Source organism: Citrus sinensis, chromosome 7 (assembly GCF_022201045.2).
Source record: "Citrus sinensis cultivar Valencia sweet orange chromosome 7, DVS_A1.0, whole genome shotgun sequence".
Taxonomy (NCBI): Eukaryota; Viridiplantae; Streptophyta; class Magnoliopsida; order Sapindales; family Rutaceae; genus Citrus; species Citrus sinensis.
The window spans coordinates 18,903,240-18,924,667 of NC_068562.1; the positions used below are offsets into that span (position 1 = coordinate 18,903,240).

Here is a 21,428-nt window from a genome sequence, read left to right on the forward strand (position 1 = left end):
GCAGAGTTGTATCATAAAATCCTTCTAAACCAAGAAAGTAAATTCGGATATTAGTAACGCATTGATAAACGTAACATTTTTCTTTTTAACTTTATAATGCCTCAGGCCTTGACCAAATAATTTTTTAGTAGCTTTTCTTAGTTAACTATTTGAGTTTAAATCTTAAGGAGTTAGAAGGTTAAAAAATTAATTTAGACTTTTAAATAATTATGACAAATTTTTAACTATTACTAAAATGATTTTTTGACTATTACTAAAAGGAAATTGGAATTTTAGTTAACACATTATTTTAATTTTCTTTAGTCTTTTTTTCTCAAAAGATAAGGGGATGGGTAAAGTCCAAATTTATTTTTTATCCCTTATTTCTCTCAAAATTTGAATCCGGCCTATCTAGGAGAAAAAACGAAACAAAACTGGTTAAAAATTGGTCGGCCATTCCCGGGACATTATTTCGGTTAAATGGCCATATTTCTCACGTTTTATTTGACCAAAAAGCATGTAAACATGGATCAAATTTTGGCCGCTGGCTTTTAGGCCACAAACTTCTAATGGCGCGGAGCCTTTCGGTAGGGACAATGTACCCATCGGTACAGGTTCTTACAAGACAAAGCTAACTCTTGAAACTTTTCCTTCTCTACGTTATAACATATTGTTTCACCTCTCATCGGAGGCATGGGAAGATTTTTATATGATAGGGTTCTGATTCTCCCGTAATCTAATTTTTCTTAATGTTTGTAGAAGATTAAGACACCTGCAGTTCTTTTTAAATACCAAAACTGACACTCTTGTGACTAACTAAAAATCTAATACTAACCAATGTTAATTTTAAAATCCACCTAATTCTCCTCTATATTTTTCTTACAGTTAAAAAAAATTTCATATGTCTTCTTCAGACGTTAACATGTAAACTTATTTTCTTTCTTTTTTCGATTTAACTCCCTCTCTTCTCTTACTTTATATTTGATTTTGGAACTCAAACAATTATCACAATTAGATTAAATTCGGGAATAATAGATGTTAATTCTATGTAATGATGTTTGTTTATTGAGTTTTTTTTTTAACTTTCTCTTCTTCTTTTTTTCTTTTAGTTCTCAAAAGTATAGATTGATAATTTTTTTTTTTTAAATCTGTGCCGAGTTGATAACTTATACTAGATGGCCTAGAATAATCCGAGAATGAGAAACGAGAGAATCAAAATTCCCAGAGATTAGAAAAAAGAACATAAGATAATTTGTTGATTTTTTTTTAATTTGGCAAAGTATTCATTTTAATATTTTGAAAAAAATAATAATAATGGTGGACATCCCAAATTTTTTATGCCAAATTTCATCCCAAACAATGTGCTATTTGTTAAGTGGTTGATAATTCTTTACAAAATTCATACAATTAATTATATTATCTCACCAACCAATTGGTGAATGATATAGTTTTTTAAGATGAAAGAATTTGGGATATGTAACACGGGAAAAAAAAAAAGAAAAATTACAATACCTAGAACACCATTGTTAATTATAGTAAACACCGTTAGTTTTAGATTTTTAATTAGTCACATAAATTGTTTTGGTATTTAAAAAGATAAATAAAAAGTAATCAAATCTTAATCCTCAAAAATTTAAATGCTACGTATCTTAATTGCGTGTAAAAATTAAGAAGATTAGATGACGAGAGGATATATTAAAATGCTACATGGAGATACTGCTGGTACACAGTCGAAGAAAGTCAATAAAAGAAGAAAATTAATTTAGATCTTGAATTCAATACGTGATTCGAAATTATCTACCTAAGCGCATCTGATGTCAGAGATCTCTTGTGAAAATTGATGCCAATAACAAATTGATCTGAGGTGTGCAATAAATTCCATAATCAAATAATTTTTTTGAACATCCAAAAGAACCCTACAAGACTATAAGATATACCGAAAAAATCTCCCATCAAATCCTACTCAATGTCCGGAAACATGAAACAAACTTAAAATATAATTTTGATTTGAGTAGTTACAATGACATGCTTGAGTTCAATCTCAACTTTCAGTACTGATGAGCAGAAACCATGAAATATAATATTGAATATGAGACAGTATATCTCAACAACTGCAGATTTTCCCATTGAAAGTTCTATTTAATTACGATTTGAACTAGCAAACTAATATACGTTGGCCTGAAATATTCACAAAATTTCTGCTTAGAAGATTGTGTTTTTTTTTTTTTTTTTTTTGGCAATGAGACAAACGAGGGATGTCCATTTATAGAAATTAATTCCTCTGAAAATAATCACGAGTGGAGTCAGTTTTTTCTTTCAACTTCAAGACGCCAGTAATACATATTCCTCTCTCTCTCTCTCTCTCTCTCTCTCTCTATATATATATAATATTTAATTTCAGATAATTTATTAATATTCAAATTTAAATGTACTAGAGATAAGTTATAGTAATTGAATGAAGACATCAACGTTATTTTGGTATGCACACTAATGTGAACACCATTATATTATGCATATATGGTAAGGATCAAGATTATTATTTGATGAACATATGTGATGTAGGAAGTATATAGGTTAGAATAAATTATGAATTCTAGATTTTAAGTCAAGTAAGTATTTAGTATTTTATTAAGATTTATCTTGTTTTATTAATCTTATTTTAGTCATATTTGTAATTTTAGTCTAATTAAAATGTTAGATAATTTCTCTTATTTGAGAAGAATTAGAATCAAGTTAGTGATTAATTAGTTTAAATAGGTTTGTTATTTATAGTTTATTGTAGCACTTTTAAGTTTTTAATCAATAATATTTCAGATTATTCCAATCTTTGTTGTTAATGCTATGTTTTTTCTCTTTAAGAGTTATTCTTTCTTATATTTTAAGGACGTACGCTAGAATGACATTTAGTATTGCTTATGCACTTGGTCAAGTGGCATCAAAGCCTTTCTCTGTGAGCTTTCCTGACCACCAACTAGACTCCATACACGAATCCTTCCTCTATCATCTATTAATTCTAACAATTTAAAAAAAAGCAAAAAAAGAAAAAAGAAAACGAAGCCACCTTCACAACCACCACACATGGTTGCCACCTCCGCCGTTATTCTTCTTTCGTATTGATCTCCACTACCATCAGAACACTCACAAGTGGCCAACCATATCCCAACCATCAAAACTACTGATCCACCATCGTATCCACTGAATACACACCAAAACAACTGCTAAACCGTTGTGCCAACCGCCCCTCAATTCACTGCCATCAACTGTGATTTGATAGCCACAGCCGCAACAAATTGCTCGCCATCATTAGGCCTGTCTTTCCAGCCAAGTCCCGCTACCAATCGCCACCTCGTTCATTAGAAACGAAACCAAGACTCCAACCGCAAGTTTGATTAAGTTTTCCTAGTCAAGCCACAGCGATTTAAGTCAAACCACCAACGCCATCATACTCACCGATCTCAAATTTTCTAGATCCACCCATCCTTGTCTAGCTTTCTGATCATCATCAATGGTTAGGGATGGCAATGGGCACCGCCCGCAGCGGGTTTGCCATTACCAAACCCAAACCCGCACAAAATTTAAATTACCAAACCCACCCGCAACCCGCAGCGGGTTTTAATTTTTTTAAAAAAACCCACCCGCAGCGGGTTTTAACAATTACTAAACCCGCAATGGTATCCGGCGGATTTTTTGCGGGTTTCCGTATTTAAAATCACAAATATTTAATATATAAATTTATAATAATAACCTCAAGTTCCATATAACATATTCAATTTTATATTTAAACAATGTAAATGAAAAATTAAAATTTCCACATCAATTCAACACAAATTCTCAAATTTAAGTATAAATTATACAAATCTATTTAAAAAACACAAACTAATATCTAAAAATAATAATTACATTTCATATTATCATTTAAAACAAGATCAAAGAGAATATATTTATTTTATTCACCACCATAAGCACCCATCTAACACAATGCCTAAAATAATAATTAAGATTAATATTTTCAAATACTAATTCGAAGGGAAATGCCTTTAATTTTCTTTAGGTTATGACTTTAGAATAAGAGATGAGCCATATACACACATACACAACTTTGAGCCTTTTGCTATTTGGTAACTTGATTAATTACATTATTTTCTTTATATATTTTTATATTTAAATTAAATTAAAAATATTTGAAAAAAATTATTGCGGGTTTGGTGGATATCCATGCGGGTATCCACCGGGTATAAGGTTAATACCAAACCCACCCGCATCCATATGCGGGTTTTAATTTATAATACTAAACCCGCCCGCAACGGATAAAATTACCCGCAACGGGCGGGTTTTGGCGGGTGGGTTTGGGCGGGTTTGCGGGTTTGCGGGTACAATTGCCATCCCTATCAATGGTAACCTATATTTTTCTTAGTTACCAACTTTCGGCAATATTTTCTTTTAATCGCATTATTATCCTATAATTTTTTCGATCTTACAAAAAAACCCAAAAACAAAACAACCAAAAAAAAAAGAAGAGAAAATTGAAAAACAAAAGTGGTACAAAGAGATATAGAAAAGATGGAGATGTTATGATGGATTTACTAATGCTGAGGATATTTTCAGATGGATTAAAGAAGATACTCTTGAAGATATTCCAAAGAATAAACATGTCAAGTGTGTGTCCTCTAAATTAATGGGACATGCATCACAATGGTGGACAAACTTACGAGCAACATGAATTTGAGACATGGAAGGGATAAGAATTGAACATGGCAGAGCATGAAAAGGAAGATAAAAACTCATTTTATTCCTCCCAGATATTTTTAAACAATCCGTTGTAAATTTGATATGTGTCAACAAGGTGGAAATTTTGTTCGATTATATGAATCTCAACTTCAAAATTATCGTTGTCAAGTGAATCTTTCTAATGATGATGAAGATATAAGTTCAAGATTTGTGAATGGGTTACATGCTGATATTAAAGAACGAGTTGTATTACAAATTGTTGCCACCCATGAATAATGGGATGTCATTAAAATTGCTTTAGAAATTAAATTGCAAATCAAGAGAGAGAGAAAGCAACATTAAAGAGATTTGAACAAGTGCAAGAGCATCCTACGAGAGCCAAAGAAGAAAAGATCAAGAGTTCAATAGATTCATTCTGCCAAAACTATAACATGAAAGTTCATTGTTGCAACAAGATCCTATCATGCACTTCTCCTCATCAAAGGATTCTAATGTCGAAAGCAACCTTTTTATGCCAATAAAAATCATAACTCACCAATGGAAGAACATATTGTACTTGAAGATTCTAAAATTATTGAAGATATAATGATTGTTCAAGATTCAACTATTGCAATAAATAAAAAGAAAGAGTTTATCTAAGATTTTGAATTTGAAGATGTTACCATGGAAGAGTGATCTTTACTAGCTTTGTTATTGGAAGAAAAGAATATCATGAAAGCTTCTTTTAAAGAGATTTCAAATAAGCCCGAAGTTTTACATGAAGAGGTACAATCCATTCTTGATTTGGATTTTATACCCAACAATATGGTTGAAATTATACAAGAAGCGAAAAGATGCCAATTGTTCTTAAAGATGATAAAATTGATATGGTTTTACCAATTATTCATAAAGCAAAGCAAATTGTTCTTGAAGACCTTGAGATAATTGATATTGTGATGCCTCTCCATATTGAAGATAAGAAAGTTGTATTTGAATATCACTTATCCTAAAAGGAGAAATTGAACAAAAAGTACATTGAACAAAGCAAGAAAAAAGTTAAAAGTGATCTTTTAATGGTTTGCTCATATAAGTCTACAGTCTTTAGAAGAAATTAAAGTTTTGGTACTTTCGAGTTTCAAGAAAGGTTGATGCAAAGTGTTACAAATTCACATTGGAAGATCAATTACTGAAATACTAACTAGGCAACCCAAGAGGGGGGGGTGAATTGGGATTTTAAAATTTAAGCTAAGCAAACCACACAACAATTTAATCTATTGCCTTAATCAAATTGAAAACAATAAATTCAATCATGCACATTATTAAAAGAGTAAGAGAAAACAAATACAATAATTTTTACGTGGTTCGGCAATCCCCGCTTACGTCCACGCTTCCAAGCTCACCGGGCTTGAGGATTTCACTAAGCTAGCCTCCCAAGGCTTCAAACGCTTACAATTGACTTCCAAGGTGTCAATGGACCTTTACAACAAGAGATTATCCCCAATCTCTTAACCCTAGTGTATCCCAACACTTACAATCTTTTAACTTGATTTTACAAAAAAGATTACAAATGAATCTCTCTCACACAATGTGTTTGATCACAAGTGAAAGCTCAATGTGTGAATGAATGAGATGAATACAAGAATTTAAAGCTCAATGAAAGTTGTATTCTCAATATTTTGCTCAATGATGATCGTTGGAATTCCTCTTGTTTGAATTGGATTGAGCTTATTTATAGTTAGAGCTGAAAACTAGTCGTTATTGACTTTTTGCACACTGTCGGATCGCCGTTATCTAAATGTCGGATCGCCGTTTGACTGGTTAATATGACTGTTGGGCTGATTTTTCAAATTTTTGGATCGCTGTTAACTATATGTCTGATCGCCGTTTAGGTCCAGAGGCTACTGGTTGATATCGGTGAGCTGTTTATCACATATGTCGGTTCGCCGTTTAGGTCCAGAGACTAATCTTCAATTCTGTTAGATGTCGGTGAGCCGTTATCAAGATGTCGGATCGCCGTTTTCTACAGTAACTGCTACAATGAAATATTTTCTAAATTTACAGTTTGACCCCACAATTTTATAAAACTATGTTACAGCCCAAAACGTTATAAAACTTTGTAAATAGGTCCAATTTTAGAATTTCTAAGTAATGCTTTGTTAATCCCAAAACTTTCTGAAATTATGGTATAGCCCAAAATGCTATGACACTTTTCAAATAAGTCATTCTCCAAAATTACTTGTTTATTTCAAAGTTTTCAAAATTCTTTCAATTAAACCATAAACTTTGAAAAACAACCAATTTTATAAAATCATTTTTCCATTAAATATGAAACATTTATAATGTGAAAATAATGATTTATTTAAAAAGAATAAAAACAATTAATTTCATAAAATCATTTTTTCATTAAATATAAAACCTTTAAAATGTGAAAATAATGATTTATTTAAAATGTATAAAAAATAATTTGATCTTAAAAGATTAATCATTTTTAATCTTGTTTGTTATCATCAAAATCAATATTATGGAAACATATATGTTAACAATTACTCCTTCAAATACTATTTCACTATAAATTTCATCCTCTAGATAGTCTTTCGTTTTTAGCAAATCTTAAGAACGAGGTTTTTTTTTAGAGGAGCATACTAACTTAGGAAGCATATAGGTTAGAATAAATTATGAATTCTAAATTTTGAATCAATTTAGCATTTAGTATTTTTTTATTAAAATTTATCTTGTTTTATTAACCTTATTTGAGTTATATTTGTGATTTTAGTCGAATTAAAATTTTAGATAATTTCTCTTATTTGAGAAGGATTAGGATTAAATTAGCTACTAGTATAAATAGGCTTGTTATTTATAGTTTATTGTAACACCTTTAAGCTTTTGATTAATAATATTTTAGATTATTTCTTAATTTGGGTTTAATTTTATCGTTAATTCGATGTTTTCTCTTTTTGAGATTATTCTTTCTTGAGTTTTAAGAGTATACATTAGAACAACATTTAGTATCGCTTCCACAGGTCAATATGACAAACATCAATATCATCATGACATACAAAAATGACGAGAATTAAAACCATTATATGTGATGCATATACGGCAAGAGTCAACCCTCTTATTATTGCTTGCTCAAATGAAAAAAAATCAAAACCATTATCCATGCATACATATATGGAAATTAAAGAATCATGACTAGTATTTTATTATTTCAGTATGAGTTAGAGTCATGGCTTTCTATATGATATTAAAGCCAAATTCATACGTGAGTGAACTCACATTACCTTACCATGTGATAGTGGCTAGGTAAAAAAAAAAAAACAACATGCTTGCATGTAATACAAGTGTTACAGACATATCCCGTATTAGATAAGATTTGTTACTCTTGAACTAATCTTTTAGTATGAATTAGTCTCATAGGATTCTAGAATATATGGATAGAGAAAATTGTAAAGCATATTAGACATAGAATATTTATTACAAACTAAATGTACACTGCACAAATAGATACGGCATACAAATATCATATAACTCTAAAACTAAATTAGGAAAAAGGACAGTTACACCCCCCAAGCTTTGAGGAATGGTCACGCAAATAGTCAAGTTTTTAATAAGGGATATCAACTAAGATTCTCTGTTGATCATAACATCCTTTGCCTCTATTAACCTGAAAAGAACTGACTCCAATGGTTTATAAGAATAAAAATTTAACATTAAAATAAATGTAATACAAAATAATTCAATATTAAAAAAATTTAATATTTTGCATTCTACTAGACATACTTTATCATATTAAAGTAGATTTTATAATAAACAGAAACATAATATATCAAAATAAATATATAAAAATTTAAATTATTTTGATTTATATAAAATAATTTTAATATTATTAATAGGTGAGATATATTTTATAAATTGTAAAACCTATTTAACCTAAAAACTTTTTTAAAATCTATATAGTAAACACCAATGTACTATTAAAATAATATATTAATTTATATTTTAAAATTATTTTAAACATTAAAGTATCTTAATATTATTAGCTTACTAGATAGATTAAATAATATATATATATATTATTTATTGTATTGATTAAAAAAATTAATTTTTTTAGTTAATATATCCAAAATGTATTATGATAAAAAAAAAGAAGTTCTTATGTCCTTTATTAAAAATTTGAAGGCTTGCATGATTATTTTCCTAAACTTTAGGGGTATAACTGTTAGTTTCCCATTAAATTATAACAATCTTGATGGTTGGCTATGTAAAATCGCCCACTTACCCTTATCAATTTTTTTATTATTTCCATATGTCTTCTTTTCACACATAAGTGATGACTTCACTATGATAATTTATAAATCTCATTTATTAGAAGTGGAAAAGTCACCTACACTCTGAAAGTTTGTTTAAATAGTCATATAAACTCCTTCAATTTCATAAATTGTCCCACAGACCCAGTAAGTGACTTTAAATCAACTTTTATAATAAATATAAATATAAATTAAAATAATATAATATAATATATGAAATAAGATAAAGTTTATAAATTATTCTGAATATTAGAAAAGTTATTTTAACATTATTAATCTGTCATATTCTTTTAATAATTAAAAAAAATCTATTTGACATATTAATAATATTAAAATAATCATACCGAACATTCATAGTAATTTATAAAATTTATATAATTTTATTTACAATATCTTGTTTTCATTTATGTCTATTTTAGTATAAATCTTAAAATCAATTTTTAGATTAATAGATTTTAGTAGTAATAAAATCTGTCAGGATAGACTAATAATAACTTAATATTAAAAATCATTTTCATATATACTTTACTTTATTAATTATAATTACTGTAATATTTATTTATACTATATGATATTTATTTATTATTTTTATCTTATTGTTGTGTTCATATTTATTTGAGTTGTTATAATTAAAGAGTATAATAGTCATTTATGAAATTAAAGGAGTTTGTGTGATAATTTAAACAAACGTGGGGTGTGAGTGACTTTTTTCCGATATACAATAAGTTTAACAAAAGTATATGTTAATTTGGAAGATAAACAAAAATAATTACCTTGGGTGTACGAAATTCTTCCAGCTCAAATTCTCATTTTGCTTTTCGAGGAGCTCTCTTGACCGCATTGTGTCCAACTACGATATCACAACACTTCATTTGCTAGTCTTTCTGCTCTTCCATTTTTAATTTAATATTTTAGAGAAAAACTTCTTTGGGATGACAGTAATATGATCATTTAATAAATACATGCATATGTTTCAAATGATTTTTCTCTCTGCCATGAATGGTCAACTCTACATACTAAATTTTCCTCTTCAAGTTGTTATAAAGTCATACAAATTTCAACCAATCGTAATAATGTTAGTGTACACATGGCAAGCAATGAAATGATGGTATTGTTGTCCATGTAAATGCTAAAGATACAAGACTAAATTGGTCAAATCCTTGCTCTCATCTAACTAATTTCTTTTTCGCACGATATACAACAAATTTTTTTCTTAAAAATACAGGTAAAATGATAGCTATACTTCCAAGATTTTAAAAAATGGTCATAAAAATTACTATTTGCCAGTTTGGGATTGCGGTTGAACTAATTTCTTTTTCGCGCAATATACAACAAGTTTTTTCTTAAAAAGTATAGGTAAAATGATAGCTATACTTCCAAGATTTGAAAAAATGGTCATAAAGATTACTATGTGTCAATTTGGGATTGCGGTTGAAATTCAATAAGCTGCTTATTTCAAAATTTTTGATAAAAATAATGTTTGGTAAATTTTGTAAACATAGTTTATTTCATAATTTTCTTTATTTTACCAACAGCTTTTAAAAGTAGGTATGGAGTTGCTTTTCATAAGCAGCTTATTTAATAAGCTACAACACATTTTTAAAATTCCTATTATAACCCTATATATATATATATATATATATATATATATATATATATATATTTTAAAAGATAATTGTATCTTACTTATCCATAAACCCTAATATATAAATCATCAGATATCATATATTATCAAAACTTATGTCTGTTTTGGTCATTATATAATAAAACAACACTTTCGTAATAAAATTTACCAAACGCATATACTCTACTTTTCAAACTCACAACAACCGCAACAACACAGTTTACCAAACATCAAGCTACTTTTTTATTTAGCCTCTGCAATTCCAAACTAGCCCTATGTATTTAATAAGAAATACTAAGACCTTCTTTTGATTATAATATCCTTTTAACTCTATTAAATCGGCTCCAATATTTACAAAAATGCAAATGTAACAATATATACATTTTAAAATAATTTTAATATTAAAATTTTGTTAATATTTCATAATCTATTAGACATAATTGATTATATTAAAGTAAGTTTTCTAATAAATAGAAACATATATAATATTATAAAAAAGTTTAATATTATTATTTTGAATATTATATTAAATAATTTAATATTATCAATCAATTAGATATATTTTACTTATTGTGATACCTATTTAAAGCATATTTATTTAAAATATTTATAATAAATACAGATATATTATTAAAATAAATATAAGATCTTATATTTTTAAAATATTTTAGTATTATGAGTCCACTAGACAAACTAATTAATTTATATATTATTTGTTGTATTTAAATTTTAAAATTATTTTTTAGTTGTTATATTTAAAGGATATTATAGTAAAAAAAAGTCTTAGCGCCCATATTTAAAAATTTAGGGATTTTCATGATTATTTTCCTAAACTTTTGGGTTTAGCTGTCATTTTCTAAAAAAATATATGTAATAATATTTATAAATCTAGGAAAAGATTATAGTTGAAAACACATGCATGGTGCGGCCCCTCCTATGTTAATTTGATTCATTAACTCAATCAATCAGCCAAGATTTAGATGATGCATAAAATCCTTTTTTATTACTATTTTTGGGGAAATTTTGAGGGGAAGGGAAATAATTTTATGAAATAAAACAAAAAGGTACATCAAAAAATTTTATCCCCGTGATACAAGTACAATATGTCAATATGAAAAATGAAATACAACCAATGTCATACTAAAAGAACATAGAAACAATAAGATAGTAAACAATGAAAATCATTGGCGATAAAACGATGATAGCCAAAGGGGGTCCGGGCAGGGTTGGCAATTGGAACATCCTGATCGGGATTAGCCAATCTCGATCGTGTCCCGATCATAATCGGGAAGAAAAGAATCTTGTTCCAGACAGTGAGGTAGGATAAAAGCAAGATTCTGAAGTCTTGGATGATATGAATTTATTGTCATACTTTACAAATTCTATCATAAATGATATGTCAAATGAATATGACCGATAAAGTAGATCTTTTTATCTTTTTTTAATCAAAACAAGCTTGTCATCGTCTTATATTGATATGTTAGATCTTTATGCTTCATCAAGTTGACTTATCATACGATTCTAGAAGCTAAGATGTGAACTTTACTTTACAACACGGTCGAGACATTTGGGATCCCAATCGAGATTTTCAAACATTCTGAATCATGTAATCGATATGTTAGATTTATGTGCTTCATCAAATCGGCTTGTCATATGATTCTACAAATCCAAATTTGAGGTTTACTTTACAACACAGTTGGTATTTTTGGGATTCCAATCAGGATTTTCGAATGTTCTAAATCTTATCCTGGATATTAAATTTGGACAAAATTGGGTAGCAAATTCTGACTCGCATGGTACACGAGGATAAGAAATTTGGACCGAATTTCGTACCATTAGGGTCGAGGTCCTGAATCCTATTTGAGATTTAGGGAATTTTGCCAACCCTAAGTCCAAGTGATGAAAAAGATAAAAGGTGAGCAAATTGTATTTCATTCATAAGTGTGAAGGGTCAATATTATGCAAGAAATTCAACGACATGGAAATAAATTAATTACTCAAACATTATATATGAGTTATTTACCTTCAAACTTGCATTGCATATATATGATAATGGCCATGATTTAATTTCCTGCCATTTACAAAGATAATAATGCCAAAGATTTTTTTTAATGTCATATTTAGATGTCAATCTATTTCATAGTTAGAGATTCTGAATTTTTTATCCTAAATTTCATCTTAAATGATGAGTCATTAATTGAGTGGTTATTGACTTTTTGTAAGGTCCAAGAGAATTAACTATATTATTTTACCAACCAATGACGAATGACACATCATTTAGGATAATTTTTTGAGATAAAAAATTTAAAATTTGTAGCACTACTCCTTATCAAATGGGCCCCAAGTTGAAAACAAAAAAATTAGGGGAACATTATACAATTACGGGTCCTAATCGAAGCTTGCCAATTTCTTTGATAATTCTACTTTTTTGCTCCTTAGTTTATAGATTTATGCATGATTCCTCCATAATAAATTTATAGTTTCTTCATTTTGGCACCCATTTGATTAAATTCCTAATGATTTTGATTTTTCAGTCATATTTTTCTTGATTGGGAGGAATATTTTAAATTCTCATCATCCCTCTCAAGTTGGCGAGTGAAATTTTTTATTCTCTCAAAGGCCAGAACATGTGTAGAGATATTGTAAGTCTTGATCAGAAGTATCTAGTCTCATAGAATTGTCTTTTTAGAACGCACTTCTCATGTAGAGGCATTGTCGTCGGGGGCAAATTTACTTGTCTAGGTGGGTAAATTGACCCTCTAAAAAATAAAACTTCCTGTAATTTCTTATTAATTTCTGGGAAATTTATCTTTTAGTGGGGGTAATTTTGTAAGAATAGCTTAACTAGTACAAATGGATATCGAACTTTGAATATTATCATAATGTTGCACTCCATGACTCAATTTTGTGGTCTCCCCACTTTCTGCCATAAAAAATTATACCATCAAGTGTGTTTAATTTAGAACAGAAAGCTAGCACAAGTAGTTTAATGACTACATGGCTAGAAAACAAAATAACAGATTATTTTCCGGATTCACCACTACGACTTACAATAGAGAACTGAAATAATTACTTTAGAAACTATGAATTTCTCTAATAAAACCGAAATTTTGATTCACTGAACCAGTTTTAATTAAACCCCAAAATCGTGTGGAACCCAGGATGACAGCTATACAAAAGTTACAGACAAATCTACGGCTGAAATATGAAGCATGCACAAGCACAGACAATATTGTATACATACCTAGGGATATTAACCACATACATAATTAAATTAATTAACTAAAAGCCATACAAAAGCAGCATTAAATTTGAATTAAATAAAATTGGTGGCAGCAAGTACGAGACAATAGTAGGGTTAAGATCAAAAAGTACTACGGCATGCAAGTAGTGGTTGGTTAACCAGAGCCTCGATCATGCTCAAAAATATCAATGATGATCATTTAATTCATCAACATACATTAATAAATTGAGCTTACACCTTGGCTTTGGTGCAAAGACAGCCTTGACTCACGTTCTTCAATAATGGATATAGTTTGAATTGAACCATCGATCTTTTGTTTAGATTCAATCTTACATTAAGAATCTTGTTGGGGTTTGCTTTAAATACTTTACTAAGTTATTAAAATCTTAATTGTACATTAAGGTGCAGTGGTCGGTGCCCGAAACCTTCATGGCACGAAGCTTCGCTGCCATAATTATTTTCAGCCGAAATTTATATGGCTCTTCCGTAGATAGCCACACGAGAAGACAAAAGCCCTAATTAGTTGTCATGCTGGCTCTTTAAGGAGAAAGCTATCATAACGACTGGATTGGTCTGTAATCTAGCTAGTAGCTACTTCTCTGTGTACTGTTACGATGTCATCATAATAATAGGATGCTCGCATGTTCTGAATGTTACACAAGTTATAAAAATCTCATTCCATGCAAATGTTCATTATTATGGGAAAAAAAACTCAAATCATGAAAGAATTTTATTCTGACATTAAAAAAAAAAGTATTTCATATCGGATATGAATAATAACTAGACTAAAATGATATGATATTATGAAATTTAAGTTGAGTTAAGATGGTGACCTTCCATAAATGATATGAAATTATGAAATTTAAGTTGATGCCCATGAGGACATGGGGAAAAAAATTAATTGGATGCATTTCTTGTACTCAACAGTACGGTAAAGCAAACATTTTTTTAGAATGAACGGTAAAAAAAAACATTGAAGAGTAAATTGTGGTGCTTCAATTCATACAATTATAAAAAGACACAATATATATATAAAAAAATAAAAATAAAAAGACACAATATTCTAGATTCTTAATCGACCCACGGTTTCAGATAAATTGGAAAAAAAAAATGAAAACCAAAAGGAACAATCAAAAGCTTGTTGCAGAGTTAGAGCAGCAGTGCAGGTGCCCTACATCATTGTTACTTTATATTAATTGAAAAATCCAAGGGAAGTAAGTTTTGTTAGATGGTCGAAGCTCGACGCTTGAGGCACATGTTTGACAACAGAGTTAAAGAGTGAAACATTAATTAAATTAGTGAATAGTATTATAGTACGCAGAGATAAAACAAATTTAGAAGTCCCAGAAAAATTAATTATTATGGATTATACTATTAATTAGGTAAGGAGGAGAGAAGATCTATTCTTCTACTTTTAACTAATTACTAAATATAGCCACATCTTTTGATCGAGAAAAATGCACATCAATTGGTAATTTCTGAAATATGTAGTATTGAAAGTTGTAATAATTATCCCATTACATTTAGGGTTCATTTGAGATTATTTTTTAGAGGTTAAAAAATATTTTGAAAAACTAAAACTAATTTTGATATTTAGTAAATTTTTTAAGAAATTACTTTTGGTAATGTTATCCCATCCTGCCGTAGATTTTGAAAAGAAGAAAATGATTTTGAAAATCAATTTTATATACTCAATACAACTATATATATATATATATCAAAATTATCCTTATTAGTTAAAGAGATTATTATTATTATTACAATTCTATTAAGATAACAAAATAAAATTAATAATATAAAATATATATTTTAGTTATTAATTATTATATGTGCACATTAAAAATATTTTATATGCATGTTTATAAAATAAGAGATAAAATTAATAATATAAAAAGAGATGCGACTTCCCCCTAAATATTTTATACCTTCTCCTACAAAAAAACTTGTAATACCAACCCCATTTGTAATTCCATCAATTACTTGTCTGTTGAACAAATGAGTTAATTCCGCCAATCCTCTTATCCCCTCTGATAAGGATCTTGTGTAAAAAGCATCTATATAAGCACGATTATATGACCAATCATTCAATTTATTCATTTATATTCTTACAGTAGTTTAATGGTAAGATTTGTTGAACACATATGACTACTTTACTCTTATCACTTTTAAAAATGAATTTTACTAAACGTTTAACCGATTTTTTTCACAATTAATTATATCTACAACACAATAACAACATTATAAAACTGGCCCTAATTACTAGTTGTGTAATTACTTATTGTGAGTATGTTAGATTTGAACTTAAGACTTCTTTTACCATTTCTAAAAATTTTATCATTAACAATGACTTATACATGTAAACTAATATATGTTTCCGAACTCTCTTTTTTTTTTTTTTTTTGGTTTAACCACGAAGTGGTTTTGAGTGGGCCCCAACTGTGGGAGGCACCTTTAAGCCCGTACCACAACCCAGACTAATCATCGCTCACACCGGGTCAGCCCGTAAGAGGTAAAGTGTTGGCCAAAGTGGTGATTTCATAAGAGAGCGGGGCTTGAACCCCTGACCTCTGTTAAAGAGTGAGAGTGCCGAACCACTCACACCAACTAACTTTGGTTCCGAACTCTCTTTGATCAAAAGTTATTAATGGTGAAAGATCTGATTTTATAGGTTTATCAACTTTGATTAAATGTTAATTAAATGTTTATAACAAGGATAATAGAAGTGTGGAAAAATTAACACAATGTGGTTTGAAGTTCAAATTTCTACATCCATGGAGTTATGCTCAGAATTTGAATAATTTACTAAGTCTATAGATACAACTTTTATTGGATACGTATGCAATGTTTAGATCCCTCCTACTATCTTACCACCACCTTATTGTAACCATCCTAATGATTATTCAGCTAGCACCATTGGTCTTCTTGTTTAATGTGTCTCTTTGAAATCCGTGCGACACACCAAACCGTTTGCCGTCTCTATGTAGAATCCCTCCACTACGACAAATGACCTCCTCTCCTAACGAGGCCAAATATAACAGAACTTTGCCTCTAAAATAGACATAGAACAATGAAGACTGAAAGACAACTACTCCATCGTAACAAAGATGTGCGAAGCACAAATAAGAAAGAGATATATCGCAATATTTGCTCTCAGTTTCAAACATCTAAACCTGTAGGAATTCTCCTTTCATAAATGATCCACACACCAAGGATCAGAATGAATCTATCCGATAAGAGAGTTTGTCTTCAATATTTAAATATTTAACTTTTAAAGAACAAACTCATTTAATCTTGCCTTATCAAGAGGATGATCATCATCCAGTCTTCTGAAAATCACTTCAATCCATACATTCTCTTCCTGATAAGCTTCACCAGCTGCTTCCTACATCTAATACGCACCCAGGCGTTCTTTTCTTTGCCCTAGCAGCTATTAGCAAGAAATATGAACTCCTCGTGCGTGCCATGGGGTGTAGACTCCACTAATACTTTACTTCTTGAACTGTAACTCTAATGGTACCAAATTATGTTGCCAACTTGAATTGTAATAATACAAGAACTGAAGCATGTAAATACTAAATATGACGAGGTACATAGACAATTTATGGTTACACAAAATACATAACGAGTTACATCAAATTAACTATCACATTAGACTTAAAACATTGTCAATATATGATGCCAACATACCAATGGGAAGTTATTTTATGACAAAAATATATATCAATCATCAAGTACAACTTCAAAGGTATCTTAAAGGAACAAACACAAAAATACAAGAGAAATAATTTAGCCAAGAGTACGAGAAGTTCGGACTTCTCACTTGTTAGTCACCTAACTAAATTCACCCTCCAATCACATCTTCCTTTTGCCAATGCACATGATGAAATAAATATCCTGGCAAATGATATATAGCTGTGCCCCAACTTACTAGGTCACAGCTTGTGAGAAAATCACTCCTTCCTGAATTTATAATTTGTACTATTAAATTTCTTTCAATTCCGTACTTAATCACATATGGGTTCAGTTCAGCTAATTTTTTAAAGTTTTTTCAATATTTATAATTTTCTCATTCAGTCATTCTATGCCTACATTCGCGATAACTCGTCATTGAAGCATGTTGTGGGACCCTATTGGAGAACAACAGTTAACAATAGTTGGTTCAAGACTAATCGAAATTTGTAAGAATTGATTAAATCATTAATAATTGAATTAAGCATATAAAAAATTTATCCTTATCGTTCAAGAAAAGTTTAACAACAATGCTTTAAGTACCATTTTTCATAATTTTCAACAGTTAACAATATTGGTTCAAGATTAATTGAAATTTGTAAGAACTTATTAAATCATTAATAATTGAATTAAGCATATAAAAAATTTACCCTTATCGCTCAAGAAAAGTTTAACAACAACGCTTTAAGTACCATTTTTCATAATTTTCCGTTTTCCAAATTGATATAACCTAGATCATGTTCAAATTAGTGGGAGTTTGATTCGATTCCAAAACTTCTTGTACTGCTTAAGTGCCTTCATAACAAATTAAAATTATGTAGTATATTAATTTTCTTTAGAAGAGAGGGGCTTGGAATAAAAACTTTTTAAAAATTTTTTTATAATATTTTGTTAAAATATATAAAACCCATTTAAAAGTAAAAAAAAAAATTATTCTCTTTTTAGTTAAATAACAATTTCCCCCCCCCCCCCCCCAAAAAAAGTCAAACTGGTTTTTGCAAAAGAAACTTTATTTGATAACAATAATGTTAAACATACCTTCCAGCTAATTAAGCTAAAAGATTGGGGATATATAGCGTCTATTTCTATGGGTGAAAAATGGGCCAAGATTAATATTTTTTTTTTCCGTTTTATGTATTAAAAGTATTTTAGTTGGCTGCTGTAAAAACATATTGGACAACTTTTTAGGAATTAAGAGATTTATCACAACAATTCAACAGGTAAAATTAGAAGTTGTTTTGCAAAAATTAAGTTGGATTAAGAACTTGTTTCCAAGAGTTTGGTAGAGTGGTTTTTAAGAAACTTTCTTTTATTACCTAACAGAGTTCAAATCCTAAAGAGAGGTAGAAGGCTAAAAAAATGAATTTAAACTTTACCCATTCTCCTATCTTTGAAGAAAAAATTTAAAAAAAGATAAAAACAAGGATGATTTCTTATTCATATAAACGCGTTTTACTTGTATTTTTTTTAATAATTTTATATCAATACAGTCGAATCTAAATGAACTCGTCTTAATTGTCACTATTGTGATTGTGCTTGAATATTTAAATAATGAGCAACAAGTCTGAGTATAATTTGAGGTGCTCATGTTTGTTAACTGACTGTGACCAAGTTCCAATGGCAGGACGATTTGGACTCATATGATAAAAATTGGCACGACCCAAATAAATATAAAAAATCGGTGATTTGTTTGTTTCTCTTAATTCTTATTTTATATTTTTTCTTACTCGGCCCTGTTTTTTCCTGCTAAAGAATAATAATATATATCATCGTGATTTACGATAAATTTTTATTCTAGATCTTCTATTAATTTCAACTAATAAAAAAATTGAAGGAAAATAAAATTTACATTGATAAATTAAGTGCTTTCAATAACGGTAACACTTATGCACAGCTTAATTCTATTATGTTAAAGATTTTCATGTTTTAGCAAAATTTCATAATTTATTTGGTGAAACTTCATGATTTTCAGAATTAACGTGGAATACAAATATAAATGGAGCTAAAGAACACATTACCACCATATATGGTCATGTGGGATTTTGTTCTTATCATTTACTAATTAATAATTAATAATTAAAAGGACCATAATCCCCTTTCCTTAAGAGTACTAATTACAATCACGTAAACAAGGCGGCCTAAGTTAATTACCCATAAAAGCAAGGTCATATCGATCATTAATTTATCAAAACCCAAAATGTAAACTAGTGGCTCTCTTGGAGGACAATTTCGTAATTTGAACGTAATAATTAAAAAATGCAACATATTCTTCCATGTTGCTATATATGATAACATTGCAAAGCCTCATTAAGCCTTGGTCACAATATTCATACACATACCCAGAAAAGAGTTTCAAAACTTGAGAGCTAGCTAGCTTAAGTCTTGATCTCGATCTTCACAGAAATGGGCAATAGTTTGAGGTGTTGTTTGGCTTGTGTGCTTCCATGCGGAGCCCTAGACTTGATCCGAATAGTTCACTTGAATGGCTACGTTGAAGAAATTACACGTCCCATTACAGCTGGTGAGATCCTTGAAGCAAACCCAAATCATGTGCTTAGCAAACCTTGTTCCCAAGGCGTTGTGCGCAAAATTTTAATCCTCTCGCCGGAGTCGGAGCTCAAACGCGGCAGCATATATTTCTTGATTCCGGCTTCTTCGTTGCCGGGGGAGAAGAAAAAATGCGGCAACAACAACAAAAATAAGGCCTTCAAGAAGAGTAAAAAATGTTACAAAGATGTAACATCTTGTGATCAATATCTCACAGAAGTTCTTTCCGATAAGAAATCATCATCGTCGCGTCGGCGCCATCACCGGAGCAGCAGCCGTGTTGTGGTATGGCGGCCTCATCTTGAAAGCATTAATGAAGACTAGCAATTTTTTCCGGTGCCGGAATCTGACATATCCGGGGATGAATATTCAATGGGGACTTTTTTCTTTTTCTTTTTCTTTTTCCCTGTTAAAGAATGTACGTGGGGTTATTAATTTTGTGGATATAGTTTTTACTTCACTTTAATTTCTTTTTGTTTATTTTGAGTCTGCATATAATTTAGTGGCAGATTCGGAATTTCGATCATTCAAGAAAAAAGAAGTGATCATGCTCTGTTTGTCTCAGGGGAAAAAAATAAATGGAAGAAAATCACAGAGAACGAAATGCTTGTTCTAATGGAACTGTATTTACATCATCCTTTTGTAAGTATAAGAAAAGATTTCCTTAACGCTTTTCCATACTTTGGTGTTCAAAAATAATTTTGTTGACTTTAAGTAGTCCCAAAAATTGTGCATTTCAGGTTCATTTCAATTTGCATTTCAAATAATGTATAATTTAAAAAAATTGAAGTACAAAGACAGATAAAAATCCGTGAGATGAAGAATTGGGGATCTCAATTTATTCGATTTTAAAAATCAAAATGATTTGCTGGTTTAATGCTAATATTAAGAAGTCCGAAGTTAGATCCTCTTTCAGTACTTCAATGATTACCATGAGAGTTAAAATTAATTATATTAATGCTTCACAGTTCATTCACAAAGAGCTGACTTAATCGTCCAACTAATAAGCTCAATTTTCTATGGAGTGGTTCATGGTTGTTCAATTAAATTATAATTATGATAGCGTGAGTGGACAAAGTGTCATGCCACTAAGATTGACGACCAGTTGTTAATATTTGAATTTAGTACAAAGAATTTGAGCGTGGGTACACATGTATGCTTATAATAGTGTAGGCAAATATTACTATATGATGTAATTAGCCCAATTAAGAAATATTAAGAGTATTAATTAATTCGGAGGTCAAAAGTTGCTCCAAATGAGGTTTTTTGTTAACCAGCAAAAAGTGGGAAT

General features: G+C 29.6%; 1 protein-coding gene across 1 annotated transcript; it reads left to right on the forward strand.

The window, feature by feature from the left end:
- Positions 1-19,924: 19,924 nt before the first annotated feature.
- LOC102612714 (hypothetical protein) lies at positions 19,925-20,862 on the forward strand. Its single transcript, XM_006468186.3, has one exon. It carries the CDS (start codon positions 19,994-19,996, stop codon positions 20,459-20,461), a length of 468 nt encoding a protein of 155 aa, XP_006468249.1. The 5' UTR covers positions 19,925-19,993; the 3' UTR covers positions 20,462-20,862.
- The last annotated feature ends 566 nt before the right edge of the window (positions 20,863-21,428 follow it).